The 14389-nt window shown below is 44.2% G+C and overlaps 1 protein-coding gene across 10 annotated transcripts in view; it reads right to left on the reverse strand.

The window, feature by feature from the left end:
* EPHA5 (EPH receptor A5) overlaps positions 1-6727 on the reverse strand; it is a 202123-nt gene extending 195396 nt beyond the window's left edge. For all 10 annotated transcript variants that reach the window (XM_032685835.1, XM_032685834.1, XM_032685832.1 and 7 more), the window contains exon 1: positions 6497-6727. In XM_032685835.1, the coding sequence (XP_032541726.1) occupies positions 6497-6623 (127 nt within the window). In that variant the 5' untranslated portion in view covers positions 6624-6727. The remainder of the gene's footprint in view (positions 1-6496) is intronic.
* Between the last annotated feature and the right edge of the window lie 7662 nt (positions 6728-14389).

A 14389-nucleotide genomic window follows, 5' to 3' on the forward strand; every position in this document is an offset into this window, starting at 1 on the left:
GAGGGAGAGAAAAGGAGGGTGTTTTCCCACCACCAACATCCCCAGTGAGACAGTAGGCACTGAATACTCCCATGGTAATTTTTCTGGCCCAAAGCATTATCAGCCCCCTTTGCAAAGCAGCAGCAGGAAGGCTGTGCTCATACACACAGCCCAGGGCAGCTTGCAGGTCCCAGCACCCTTGTCCACAGGGTGGAGGTCTAGCATATGATGCTAGACCTCTGCAAACAGCCATCCATCATCAACCACACCCAGAAGCCAAGTGCTGTGAATTGCAGTGCTTACATCTCCTGACTGTCCCCTCACGACTAGCTTCCTCACACTAGGTGGGGATAATTGCTTTCCACTTCCAAGAGGATAAGCACATTAAACCTTCAGAGAGGTTCAGATAATGCACTGACCAAAGCCATAGTAAATACCAAAACTGAGACTGTAAGAGATATAATAGGTCAGAGAGACAACTAAAAGGGTAACAAATCCCTAGAGACACCTAAGCTACTGAAGGCCAGTGCTCAACTTTGCCAATACAGCTGGCTGTAAAAGCAACTGGGGCAGCAATGTCTTTCACCTCAGCAAAATCTGTCACGTTGATGTCCAGCTAGTCACAGAGCAGACTGGGGGACAGGCATGATGGGAACACAAAGAACGATCCATCTCTCCATTCTGCCTGTGCCAAAAAAACCCCAACAGGTACATCTTAAGAACAAAATATACTTTCAAAGGAGAAAGGGATTTGCTAGTAACTTTTAAAATACGCAACAATTTTTCTAGCAGAGATCAAAGAAAATCAGTTTAGTGACGAGTAAGGTATAAAAAAATTGTTCACTTCAATGTAATCATTAATACAGTATTTCTGCAACATCCTCTGAGTTAAGAAAAGAAGTACCTAGTTCAAGTCCTGGCTGAAATGAGACTCTCTCTCTCACCAGAACTTAGGGTCATTGAGAAAGGTGCACTTGTGACAGATTTAAATTCTGCGTTTAGATGCTGTACTAAAAGAATGAGATTTTTTTTTTTTAAAAAAACCTTTTTATTGGACAGCAGGTTGAGTATCTCCTGAAGAGCTGCACTGAATACTCTTTCCTCCATAGAAGCAAGCACTTAAGTAAGAAATTCAGTGCTTCTATAAAGTGACCAATCTTTGCGTGTTTAGGGTTTTTACATCTCATTTTGCCCTTATACCACATACAGATTTCAATTTATTTCCTAAGGAGGAAGTGAAAATATTTTTTAAAATTGACAAAAAAGTTTGTTTCTATTTTGGGGCACATCTTCATTTCCCTGACATCCTGGAGCAATGCTCAAAGCTTGTCTCTATTCCAGAATACACATATGGGCACACTTGCAGGAATGGACCACTAAAAATGTAGCTCCAAGTCAGAAAGACTGGAGGATCCAACAGACCCACATCTCAAGACCCTAAAGGAAACGGTGCAACATCATTGCTCAGCTGAGCTAACTCAGCCAGACTTTCCTGGGTCGAATGCTCTGCGGTTGCTCAGCATGTGCTGGAAACCAGGATTCCTGCAGAAGCAGCATGGGAATCCTTGAAACAATAAAGCGTAAAACCAGCAAGATCAGAGCACAAGGCACCACGTAATAAACTGTCCCACCTTTGCAATTTCTGCTAGATTTTATGAAATCCTGTTCTCACCGTGATGCCCACCATCCTACCCCCCATAATCCTGCTGCAAAACACCGTCTATTTTTTTAGTGCAAAGAACAAATGCTTCTTCATGGGCAAGATTCTGTTTTCTTATTTAACAGAAAGACAACAGCTGACCAAGTGACGTAATGGTGGAAGAGTTAACAGTGGAGGGGGAAGAAACTGTCACACAAACTCTTCCCTTCCTCCCATGGTACCTGCCAGTTTACTCATCTGTATATTGATGTGCAAATAGCTGCTTTATGTATCACATTACATTGTCAACATTTACCATATTATAAGCAGACAGTCGGTTACTGTTTTTTGCCTGTCTTCTAGTATTTACCACAATTTTTAAGATAGGCTTTAAAAGGGAATAGGCACTATTTTGGAGTCAATCTTTGCTATTGTTTATTTCCCTTTTTTTAAACGTGTCATTAGGCAGCAATGCTTTTAGTCACAGACTTAAAAGTGCTGAGTTTCAAATGTTGTTTTACTGTCAAAAGGATAGCAGTTCCATTTAAAGCCGTGACTGAGTCATTCTAAACCTCTTGAAAAGCCATACATCACACACAAGACAGATCCCAAAAAGACCATTAGATATGAGCTGTCCTTCCTCATACCAGTAATTCCACTGCAGTAAATTTTAAAATTAATGGGATTACTCCAGTGAGTAAAATAAACCCATGACACTGAGGCTACGCTCTGCTGTCACGGAAAGCACACAGGGAACAATTCCAACACACCAAATAAAGAACTGATAACTCCTTAAAGCCTCCTTAAAGAACCGTGAGCACACTGATATGCGTCCAGACTTACCTGTTCTGCATACACAAGGTATAGGCACCCTAGCAGCACTTAATACCTACAGAATTACACAAAATACACTAGCTGTGTGAATGCATGACACACTAAGCCAAGCTACTAAGAGCAACCTAATAAGCAGAATGTTCTGATCGTGTGTATTTTTACCCAAAGCATTAGACTAATTGAAACACATTGATATGAAAATTAAGCCTATTTTCACACCTGCTTCTACTACATAAAAAAAAACTTCCTGAAAAAGACTTCATTCACTGATTAAAGATAAACATTGTGATGTTATACCTAAATATGCATTTATCCAGTGTGCCACGACACAGAAATTATATGCCACTATGAAACAACACACACACAAGTCAACACACTGAGAACAGGTAGGCTCATTTCAAGCTCTGGCATGAGTAATTTGCAAATTACAATCTTCCTTTATTTTTGCCAGCACCAGACCCACCCCTTTAATTGTACTAATTTATTCATTCATTCAAATGAAAAATGATACGCTGAGATAAAGCGAGCTTCAAAAAGCCCTGGAAGAATTAAGAGAGAAAGGACCAAATGCAGGAGTTCGTAACAAAAAGAATATCCCTCTAGTCTTAAAACAAATTCAACACATTACAAAGACCCATTTTGTGTTTCTCACCTTTGTCTAAATAAGTCAATGTCATTCTTTAAAATGGCATTTCTTTTGAATGTACTGTTCTTAGCAGTACACTTCATTGTTAAGCACTGCCTCGTCAACACTTCTCCTGAAAAGCCCTAAAATGAAATATACTTTGTATTTAATTACAATTATGCAAATATGTTGTGGAGTTACTTTGTGATAAGCAATCAGATATAACATGCTCCATTATTTTAATAATTTGCTCACACAACACTTTTTAAGGTCATCTGAGTGACGACCAAACACAATCTGCAAGGCACTCCAAATACACAGGCGATGTATAACAAATCGTATGGTTTAGGGTGAAGGGGGGAGTCTTTAAACAAATCCTTCATTCATTGTGTTTCACATAAATAATTTACATAAGCCACTTCCCAAACCCTAGTACTTACAACAGAAAGATTTAAAATACATGCATTTTTAAACTAAAGGCAGTGCAGGAAGCCCAGTCACATATTGCAGGGCTGCCTCTCACACCCTATTATCATAGGGAATGCATTTTAAAATAATAATGCACTTCTGGAATACCAGCACTTCACAAAATTGTGCTACACTTTCAGTGTACTCTTTGGAATATTTTCTTTCTGATGAATTTCTGAATTTGTAATTGTAGTCCAAGAAAAAAATATCTGCTTCTAATCAATGAACTCTGCTAAAGAGTTAAAAATAACAGCTAAATAACACTTGAAAATGCATGAAATAGCACTGAGCCTTCATCTGTCACTAAATATTTTGCTTTTAACATATAAACTGAGGAAAGGTGATTAAAATAAAATCTGTATTATGTAGCTATTACAGCATAACCTGGAGAAAAAATTAATTCAGTTTTCCCAATGTATATCCTTCAATACATTACTGAAAATATCTATGAAGGTGACCAGATACAGGCTGGGCCCTCAATACTTCTCCATAAAAATGGCAGGAGTTCCTGAAATTCAGTGGCCCTTGCAAAAAGCTATTTCCATGCTAAGGAACTAAAACACTGAACTAGCTTTAGCCCTTCCCCCCCAAATCTTAACCTAGATTTTTAAAGCATTTTCCCCTAAGTGTTCCTCTACTAGAGGGTAAAACAGAACATCACATACTGTGAACTGTTAACTGCATATATCTCATCCCATGAAGTCACTGTGGATTACCGTAAGATTTAGAGAAACAAAAAATGTGATTCAGGGTTACAGAAAAAAATAATTCTGAGAATTTGTCATCCTCTATACAACTACACACTCGTTACATACCTACACAGCACAGGGTATTGGCTAGTTGTTTAACCACAGTGAGTAGAATGAATGATAACAAAATAAAAAAAGTGCAATATCAACAACTTTTGAAAATATTATTCACCAGTCTAAGATGGCTACCTCCATCTGAGCAAAAGTAAAGTTCCTAACCAGCTGAACAACTAACCCTAGGGGAGAATCTCATCAGAGCCCAGAAGCAGCCAAACTGAACTTCTCAAATGCAAACCAGTGACAAGTGTCAGCGGCACGCAGCTAGGCTGGTGGACATCAGTGTGCGAGGTTTCTCATGCATCGGGCTCCACATACTGCAGGGTGAGCTGTTCCCAGTCGTGGAGCTGTTCTGTAGCAATTGGCAAAGGAGACATGCTTTGAGAAGCACTTGTCAAATAATGCTTGTTTACAAATAAATTTCCTAGCAGCAAAGGACAGCAGTTATTTTATAAGTTCAGGTCCACAGTCACACCCCTCCTACCAGCAGCCTTATAGCTTTGCATTTACTGAAGAAACAAAAATTAGAGAGCAGCAGTCAGAAAAGTAGCAGCAGAGACACCATGAAGCAAGCACTCATGCTGCTCATCATTACTGAAATATTCCCCTGCAACCTCCCTATAAAGATACCACTAAACCCATTTGCTAGGCGGCTTCATTAATCCTTTCCAGGAGTTTTCTATCATGTAAAAGTCCTATTCTGCAGCTGCCTGTTCACGCAGAGACACCTCTGTGCTCGGCAAATAGTCCCATTGGCTCAGTCAGTACTATCCATATTTTCCAAGAACTGGCAAGGATGACTGAGTCGGAGCTCAGAGCATCTGCTGGTCTCTCAGCACGGTATCAGGGTAGACTGGAGCATACAGGACAGCGTGCTTTCTAAAAGGAAAGCGAGTAACAGGGAAAGCCCTTCGAAATCAGCCACACCATCTCACCAGCATTGCTCCCATGGGTGAAATCATTTGAAATCGTGTGGGGGCAGAAGGATTGGGCCCATTGTTATCTAACCAAGGCAAAGCCAACACCATTTCCACCATCTCCCAAACCAATGCACTTCACAAACATTTGATATCTTTGTACACAGAGGAACAGTATTTTTGCCTTCCTCTGCACTTTTTTTTTTTTCTAAGAAAACTGCAATTCACATTATTCTCGCTCTCGAAAATAAATTACAGCTAGCTGGTTACCTCAGGCCACATCTTTGAAATTCTGGTATGGTTTTCCTTCACCAGCGCCTGAATACCTCCTCCTCCTCCTAAAGGAGTTTCACAAATAATTACGGTGCACCACGATGCCAGCCTGCTTCGAGCCACCGGCATCCCCTGCAGATACTGAACTTCTCCACCCATTGCTTTCACATTACAGCCTGCCCGCGGATCCGAAAATAATAATAAAAAGCTCTAACCAGCGCCCACACCACGAATACAGAGAAAAAACCCCAGTCCGATTTGAAAGACTGGAAGTACCCTGCTAGACAAGAAGCCTGGACGCGTTCTTGGCTATTGGCCTCACGGAGATCAAAGGTATAAAAAATCCGTCCCCAGCGGCCGCGCTCCGCTACGGGTTACACACCGCCACCGCCGCAGCTTTCTCTCCCTTTTATACGTGTATTTTAAACCACGAAGTAAGCGCACTGCGGCCAGCGCTTGCAGGGCTCCCCACCGGGAGCCTCCCCCGGCCCCGCTCCCCTCCGCAAGACCCTCTGCCCCGTGCAAACTCCCCCGTGCCAAGCCCTGCCGTGCCAGCCCCGCAAACCCACCCGCGCCAATGCACCTGTGCGGCTCTCCCGGGGCAAACCGCGAGCAAACACCGCCGTGACAACCCACCCGCGCAAAGGCACCTATGTAACACCGCACACACATTTCCCCCCGCAAAAAAAAATCCCCGCTGCCAAACGCGCCCGTGCCAAGGTACCTGTGCACACCCACCCGCGCCAGCCTGCCCGCGCCCCGTGCGGCGCTGCCGCCTCCCTTCTCCGGGACACCCCAGCCCCATCGGTCGGTGCCACACACCTTCCCGCGGCCAGAGCCCCTCTTCGCCTGCCCCAAAATGTCCCAAAACTGAGTCAGCCGAGCCCGAAGCCGCACACCGCTGGGCAGCCACCCTCCTGGGTGGGCGCTGCCCGGACGCCCCGTCCCCGCTCACCCTCGCTGCCGGGGCTGGCCCGCAGGCTCCGGAGCGCGGTGCACAGCAGCAGCGGCAGCAGGCACGTCCAGCCGGGAGCCGGCGCCCCGGCGCGGCCGGCCCGGCCGCCGGTGCCCCGCGGCCCCATCCCACCGCCCCTCAGCGCATGGGGCGGCGGCTCCCCCCGAGCGCTGCCCGGTCGGCTCGGGACGGGACGGGGCGGGCTGGCAGCGCTAACCCACTCTACTCCTCTCCCGTCCAGCCGCAGCCGCGACTGGGGAGCCAGGGGGCGGGGATGGGGGAGGTGGCCCCGCGCCGCCGCGGAGACGCCCCCGACGGGGCGGACCCGCCGGTATCGCCATCGTGTGCGGGCACGGCGCCCCCCGCGCCTCAGGGAGCCCCGCGCGTAGCTGTGACCGCAGCTCAGATACCTGCCAGGAGGGAAACACCCCGCCGCCCCAGACCCGCGCTGCCCACGGGGGACAGCGGGCGGCAGCGCTGTCCCTGCGCGGCGTCCCTGGAGCCCGGCGAGCCCGCTGAGTGGGGACAGGGAGTCCCAGAGCTCCCCACAGCAGCCGGGAGGCGCGGTACCAAAACCTACACACGCACCCACCTCCTCTCCCCCAGCTCAGAGCCGGAGAAGCCGCGGTTTCACAAGGCTGGCAAGCCTGGGAGGAAGGCTCGTCGCCGGCCGGGAAAGCAAAAATGCCAGGAACTCCGTAACGAAGCCGGTAAAAGATGATTTTCAGGTGTATTTTACCCCAACTCGCCACCAGAGCACAGCTTTGAATCTAGCACAACTAGTCTTAGAGAAGTCTTCACTGAGCTGTTTTTACCCGTTAGAATCCTAGTTATCACCCAGGTCATCTCCCTATAAAAAATAATCCCCAAAAGAAATTAATTCCTGGAGATTCATTCACCCACCTCAGTTCTTTCCTTGAGGACACTACCTCCAGATAAGACAATATCCAGCCTTGCAAGTGCACGAGCTGCAAGTCAAGGTTACCAGAAGCCTGCTCACCTGGTGCTGCCTCCTTCATTTCACTCCTGTTTATTTATATTATAAAAAGAGTAACCAAAGCTGGACTAACTGTAAAAGGCTCTCTGTCTCTCCAGGGTGCAAGGCTTAGGACCAGGGTTCCAAACAAGTTGCAGTTAAAATTACACAGTTCCCAAAGCCAGTCTTAAGAAGACAAGTAGTCTTCAACTGAGGAACTTCAGATAACATAGCTCTCTACACCACCATTGCTCATTTGTTACTACATATTAGCTGGACAACGTGTTTCTCTGTGTCCTAAGTATCTCCATAAACATAGTCCTGAGCTGTTCACGCATATTATTTTCGAAAGTGTTTGTTCCTTTCACAAGAAGATTTTCTACCACAAGCTATTCAACATTTTTTACTGCCACCAGGAGGACAAGGCAAGAGCTCTGCTTTACTTGAGGTACATCAGTAAAGTTACCAGCCAAATGAAGTGTGGCACACATCTCTTTATAGCACTGCTTCAGATCTTCACTATTCAAATACCCTACTAGTCCATAGTTCTGAAGACATTAAGGTTTGCTACCACATCACCCCTGTGGAAAGGCACATGGCTGGATCCTCAGCTGGAATAAATCACAGCTGAGAATGTCTGACCCCAGATCTGCATCAGATTTTGGGGGGGAAGTAGCTCCATGTGGTATAGTAATTTCTAGGGAACTACCATCTGTAAAACCAGTGGTAAGTTTTGCCATCCAGAAATCGAGGCAATGCAAGAAAAAAGAAACAGCACCTTGCTAGCATAGTAGAAAGGATCAGATAGCAACGAACAAGTAAAATGTCAAGCTGGGTGGGCACCTCCACTGGCCGAGGGGCAAGGCTGCTGAAGCTAGACAAGTCTCTTATCAGAATCTCATGTCAAATTGTTGTTTGCTCCCTATTTTCAGATGCTATTTGACAGTCATTAACTGCTGTTTGGACTGCCAAGCTTGTAATTTAGAGGCATTTCAGATGATATGACATCTTAGTTTTCTCGGAAACATTGAGATGAGCTTCATATGATTCATAAGCTATTTAAGAATAGCCAGTATGCTCTAGGTTTCATCCTAGCTGCCTTGTTTTTTTCTGCAGGAAACCAGCTCCTAGTCCACGACATTTGTTTTGTTCTCCACCCTGACTGCGGCACAGGAAGAGCGTCCCTACCTCACCTCCCTGGACATCATACAGATAAAAAAAAATTAATTCAGCCTTATAAAAGGGTTATTGCCTTATTCCCAAATGGAGGGTATTGCAATTTTATGCACTATGTGGTGGATCCTATTTGGTGGGGACTCAGTCTTCTAAAACTCTCCTCCTGGTTTTGCCACCAATATTATTAGTTATCTGCAGCAGGCAACTCCCTCCTGCCTTTTGCCTCATTAATGCGCCCAGCAGGCTCTTAAAGAGAGGACAGAAATTTTAGCAAAGTGCTGTGGCATTCCTGGTAGCCTTGATGGGTAATCAGAGAGAAGCTGGACAATCTGATGGGATCCCTTCCTATCTCCCACTGAAGAGCATATCTTCTATTGTTTTGAGCAAATTCACTATAAAAATCACAAGGTGTTGGTCACAAACTATTCAGGAACCTAAACCATCTGAGGGTCATGCCGTTTCTCCCCATATTCAGCCTGTATTTTGTGTTAGCTTCAAATTTTCCTTCCTGCATCTCATTAATTCTTTTCTGCCCCTCACATTTGTGCCTTTTCACCTATGCAAACATCATTCTCTCTTAATCATCACTCAGTTAAGGTCTATATTTCATCCTTTTCCTCATGAATCATTCCTATGGAGTGGTAGTAATACTGTTATGCTACAAACTACCTCCAAATTTTCCAGCGTCTCCATCATAACATTTTACCCAGAAGTGTAATCATACTAAATCCATAATAAACAACTGTCTCTAAAATACTTTTGCATATACTGTCTGAAACTGAAACGACAGCTTTGTCCCATGTAACTTGCCACTTCATATCTAATTTGCTGTCAGCAATTACACATATTTAAAACTATTAAACCAAACATGTTTTGAGTTAGTGCATTTCACATTATTTCATTTAGATATGCAAAAGGTTTCCTCAAGTTTAATTTCTCTCCTGCGGAGGTAGCTCCCTTCATATAATTTCTGTATTCTGACTGGCTCCTAGTTCTACATTGCCAATTCATTTTGTTATTGTGTTGTTTATCCTATCATCAACAGGATGCACTTGAACAATAAATGAGTCTATCCTTCAGATGATTTCAGCAACCAAAAACTGCCAACCAAACCCATTCCCTGTATCATTATCCTTTACTGAAGTGTAAGGGCATAATACTTATTGCATCTCCATATTCAATAGGGCCTCCATCTAAGAAAAGATTCAATTTCATACTTTAAGTGTAAACAGTCCCACTAAAGCCATATCTTCATTGCAATAATGGAATAGAAGCCCCACTGTAATGCAACGAACTGTTTAATTAGTTAGGCATATAAGCATTTCCATTTTCCTTTGAAAAGTCCTTTTCTTTCAAGAGTCAGCGAAGATGACACCTTTAAGGAACACCCTAATGAAATTTAGTAATTTCTTTTTTGTTTTTCCCCACAAGCCCTTTGAAACAGAAGAATTACCTTCTGTTCAAAAACTAAATGCATATTAAAAGGAAAAGCAATCCAGGAGCTAAGCAGCTTTGCATAGCAGATATATTTGGATTAGTACCATGAATACAACTACAATTTGAACACAAAATGGTTGTTGTTCAACACACACCACAGCAGCCTGTGTAGGGCTGCAGAAAGTAATAATCAGAGCCCTAGTGGACAACAGACCAATCTGTACCAAGAGCCAGCAGGGACAGGAGCGTTAAACAGCCAGTGCAGGTGGGCCACCCCTTGGCCAGAGGAGGTATGTCTGTGATTTCAGCAGCCCGAGGGGCGCAATCTTCATACTGCAGTGCGGAGAAAGATGTTAACCAACAAATTGCTGTTTGCATGAAGAAAAATGAGCAAGTGGTAAATAAAGCACTGCCTGTGCAAGTTCACAACCCAGCCACTTGTATGGTCTCAGCACCAATTTATCTTTTGCCACCCCCACAAAACATAGGAGCTATTGGCAACTGTGCACTAAGGAAAATCTACTCTCTTCATTTACAGCCTGAAATTAGATCCAAACCCGTGAAAATATGTATGAAAAACATGTGATTAGTTGGTTCAGTCAAAAAAGGCTTGGAGAAAGCATGACATTTCAGCCTGGTATTTTATTTTGAAGTGCTTCATAACCAGTGCTCAGTCCTGATAACAGTTCTTCCAAAAGCCAGTGACCTGGCAGCACACTCTCCCCTCTGCAAGTGTTGTGTCACTGCTCCTCTCTCACTGCCTTAAAGTGACCCCTCATGGAGCCATATTTCAGATGTTAACAAACCACTGTCTATCTGCAGGCAAAGGGATATTCCCTAGCCCAGAGGGCTCAATGTATATCATTTCACATGCCAATCTGGATTAGACTGATCAGCAAAATAATCCAAGTCAGATATGGAAGTACACACTTGTGAGCACCAAGAGGAGCAGCAGATACAGCGGGCATTACTTGCAGCCCACCCGCAACTTAGTGAGTATTGAGGTGTTTCTTTGCATCACACCAGAGGAGAGCATTAAAGGGAACAAATGAAATGGCTTTGCAGAGATTTATGGGGATTTTCTAATGCAGGAAGTGGAGCACAGGAGAAAGTGCAAAGGCTAATTTGATTACACTGTTAGCCCTGTATAAATTTAATAATGCACTTGCTTCCACATTTCTCATCATAACCTATTTACATGCATCCACTAACTTCAATAACTCAGCACTTCACACTCTTGAGCCAGTGTTCCCAAGCCACCTCTGTGAGGAAGAGGAGCGTTACTACTCCTACACAGATAGAGAGAAGCAAAGGAGATGTTAAAGATTCAGACAAACATTACTGAATTGATTATGACTTCTCTAAGTCAGGAACAATGTTCTTAAAATACTAATGAAGTTATTTTATTCTTGTATCAGAATAAGAATCAGTGGATGTTAAAAGGAACTGGCTTATCTCCTCAAGGCACTCAGTCACGAGCTTTAGCGGATGCTGCACAAGCTTGGACAAGTGACTTGGGTACATTTGCAAGTACTGGACTACTCTAGCCCTTGAGTAACTTGCTCAAGGTCACACAGAAGGTATGTGGCAGACCTGAATCAAGTTCAAAAGCTATTAGAGCATCCATTTGCTTTTCATTCTCACTTTTCCTTTTCCAGCATGTCATTTTGGATCAGGATCTGTGCTAGCACATGTGGACATTACTGTAGTTCGAAGGTTCACAATCAGCACTTCACTCATTAAATGCACATTCTTTCAAGGTACAAACACAATAATGGATATAGTGATGAAAATCAGTATATCAGTGTATCATTTAATAGTGAAGTACATTAATCTCCTGCATACAGTACTGTCCAGAACTCAGTTCCTTTCTGAACTTTTTCATAAGGTCAGTAATGTCTTCTTTAATTTCTAAGGGCAGTCTGGATGGCTACCCTGAATTTCTTTGATTATAGACAGACTAGTTTCATTAACCTGAGCTACTGCCATGCGTTCCACATCGAGGCCAACTGTGTCTATTCTCCTCTTGTTTGAGGAAAGCAAATCCTTTTCATCTCACTTTGCTCCTCCAAGCAGAGCTGTTTGATATTGACTTCTCTATTTCTTTCTACCCCTAATGATTTCCTAAATAAATCACATCATTGTCAGTCACTTCATATCTCCACTACTGGCAAATGTTTAGCAATTTCAGCTGCCAACACATTCATTTATGTTCTTCTGAGATGCCATATGAATCACAGCTATAGTTTCTGAGTCCTTTCCATCAGTTAATTGCAACTGTTTTTGAATTGTAGGAACATATTTATTTCTCTCCTTCCTTTACAGTGTTCAAGTTGTGCCTTTAGGTAGGTCTTCTATTCCAAACTCAGAAATACTTTGTTTGCAAAACTCCCATGTCTACTCAGAGATGTATAAATATTTTTTGGCATGTGCTTTGTTAAGTAATTTTTAAACAACAGAGTGACAAGGTAGGATCAGGGCCACCTTTCTGGGACTGACTGCTTCATGTGACTAGGAAAACTGTTCCTTCCAAACCAGAAGAGCTGGAGCAATTAGGTGGTATTGCAGTGAAGCTACAAGACTCACGTGCATGGAAGTTTTGCTTTCAACACAGATACCCTGAGTGATCCTGAGGAAGCTATTTCTCAGCTGAGAATAGCCCTTTCCTCATTGCTCAATGATATAGTCCCAAGATGAGATGCAAATAAAATGCTGTTAAAAGGCAGGCTTTAAAGGGTCAGCATTACACCCAAGTTGAGGCTGAAGTGAATCATCAGCCAGCCTGGCTCTTGCACCATGACTATCAGAGTAGCATTTTTTCATTAATGTTTGTTGTCAGTATGGTTTAACAACCCAGGCACTGATCTCCTCTCTAGTGACCAGTGACAGGACCCAAGCCTAAAGCTGTGTTGGGGAGGTTTAGGTTGGATATTAGGCAAAGGTTCTTCCCCCAGAGAGTGGGTAGGCACTGGAACAGGCTTCCCAGGGAAGTGATCACGGCACCAAGCCTGGACAATGCTGTCAAGCTCATGGTGTGACTCTTGGAGTTCTTCTGTGCTGGACATTAAGGAAACTCCCAGTCTGACCATTCACAGGACTCTGGCAGTCATGCTCCCACCACCAGTGACTAAGTGCTGGGACAGAAGCCCCTTCACAGCAGGCGGCTCCAGTGAGCCGACAGGTGCCCTGCTTGACTCTGCATATCCCACTCACACAGTTAGACCAGGTTTCCTTACCAGTTCGACCCCAGCTCCCCCATAGCAGAGTTTCAGATGTCTTGGTCCATAAAGCCATTTGTTCACAGTGCAGTAACACAAAAACAGCTTGAGCTGCTGCTTCTGAGGAGGGACCTCAAACAAAGGAAGCCCGGGTCTTTTATACCCTCACAATCTAAGCATGCAAAAGTCTCTGCTCTTTCTCATCAGTCCTGTCCTCAGATTCTGCTGTGTCTCTAGGTGTCCAGTCACCTGACTGGGTCACAGGTCCTCATGCCCCCTTTGTTATACAAAGGGGAAGCGCAAGTTCACAGCCTTTTGCCTGGAGCTTCTGCCGCCCTGAGCTCATTTTTTAGCTGACACTGCAGATTGCAAATCGAGTTACCTGCACTGAATGTATTCCTCAACTAGGGCCAGGAGTTGGACTTTGATGATCTTTGTGGGTCCCTTCAAACTCAGGATATTCTAAGATTCTACGGTTCTAAGCAGTATCCTGGAGACCAGACAAGGCAAATCCAATACTTGCAACCACTGCCATGCCTCAATTCACCTCTCTATTCTTCTGAGTTCACCCCTTCCCTTGCCAGACACCCTTTGCCTTCTCTTTCAAGCAGGACTGCCTTTTAAGATAACCATTGGCTATGCCTACTTTTCACCCATCTCATCATAGAAGCCAGCCCTTCTCATTACTTCTAATATCCCTTGCCAGATCCAATTCCAGTAGGACATTAGTTTTTCTAACTTCATCTCTGCATGCTCGGACAGTGTTTGTATTCCTCACAGATTTCACTGAAGTAATACCAATGTACTGGACAGTGCTGGGGTGTAAATACACCAAGCATCATGACATGCTTATAAATGAAAACTGGCAGCTTGTTTCCCATTACTTCTCCTTTTATAGCTGCTTCTCCTCCTTGCTCTCTAAACATTATTCCCCTTTCTGTCTCTTGTAAGATCTGGGCTCTGGCATCTTCGGCTCTTTAATCTGCCCCCAGTTCATCCTTTGGTAGCTTCTGTCTTCCTACGTGTGCTGTCCCAGACGCTTCTGGCTGCCTCCATTTTCTACCTTTGATTCTGCCCCCAGCTAGA

Source organism: Chiroxiphia lanceolata, chromosome 4 (assembly GCF_009829145.1).
Source record: "Chiroxiphia lanceolata isolate bChiLan1 chromosome 4, bChiLan1.pri, whole genome shotgun sequence".
NCBI classification, from domain to species: domain Eukaryota; kingdom Metazoa; phylum Chordata; class Aves; order Passeriformes; family Pipridae; genus Chiroxiphia; species Chiroxiphia lanceolata.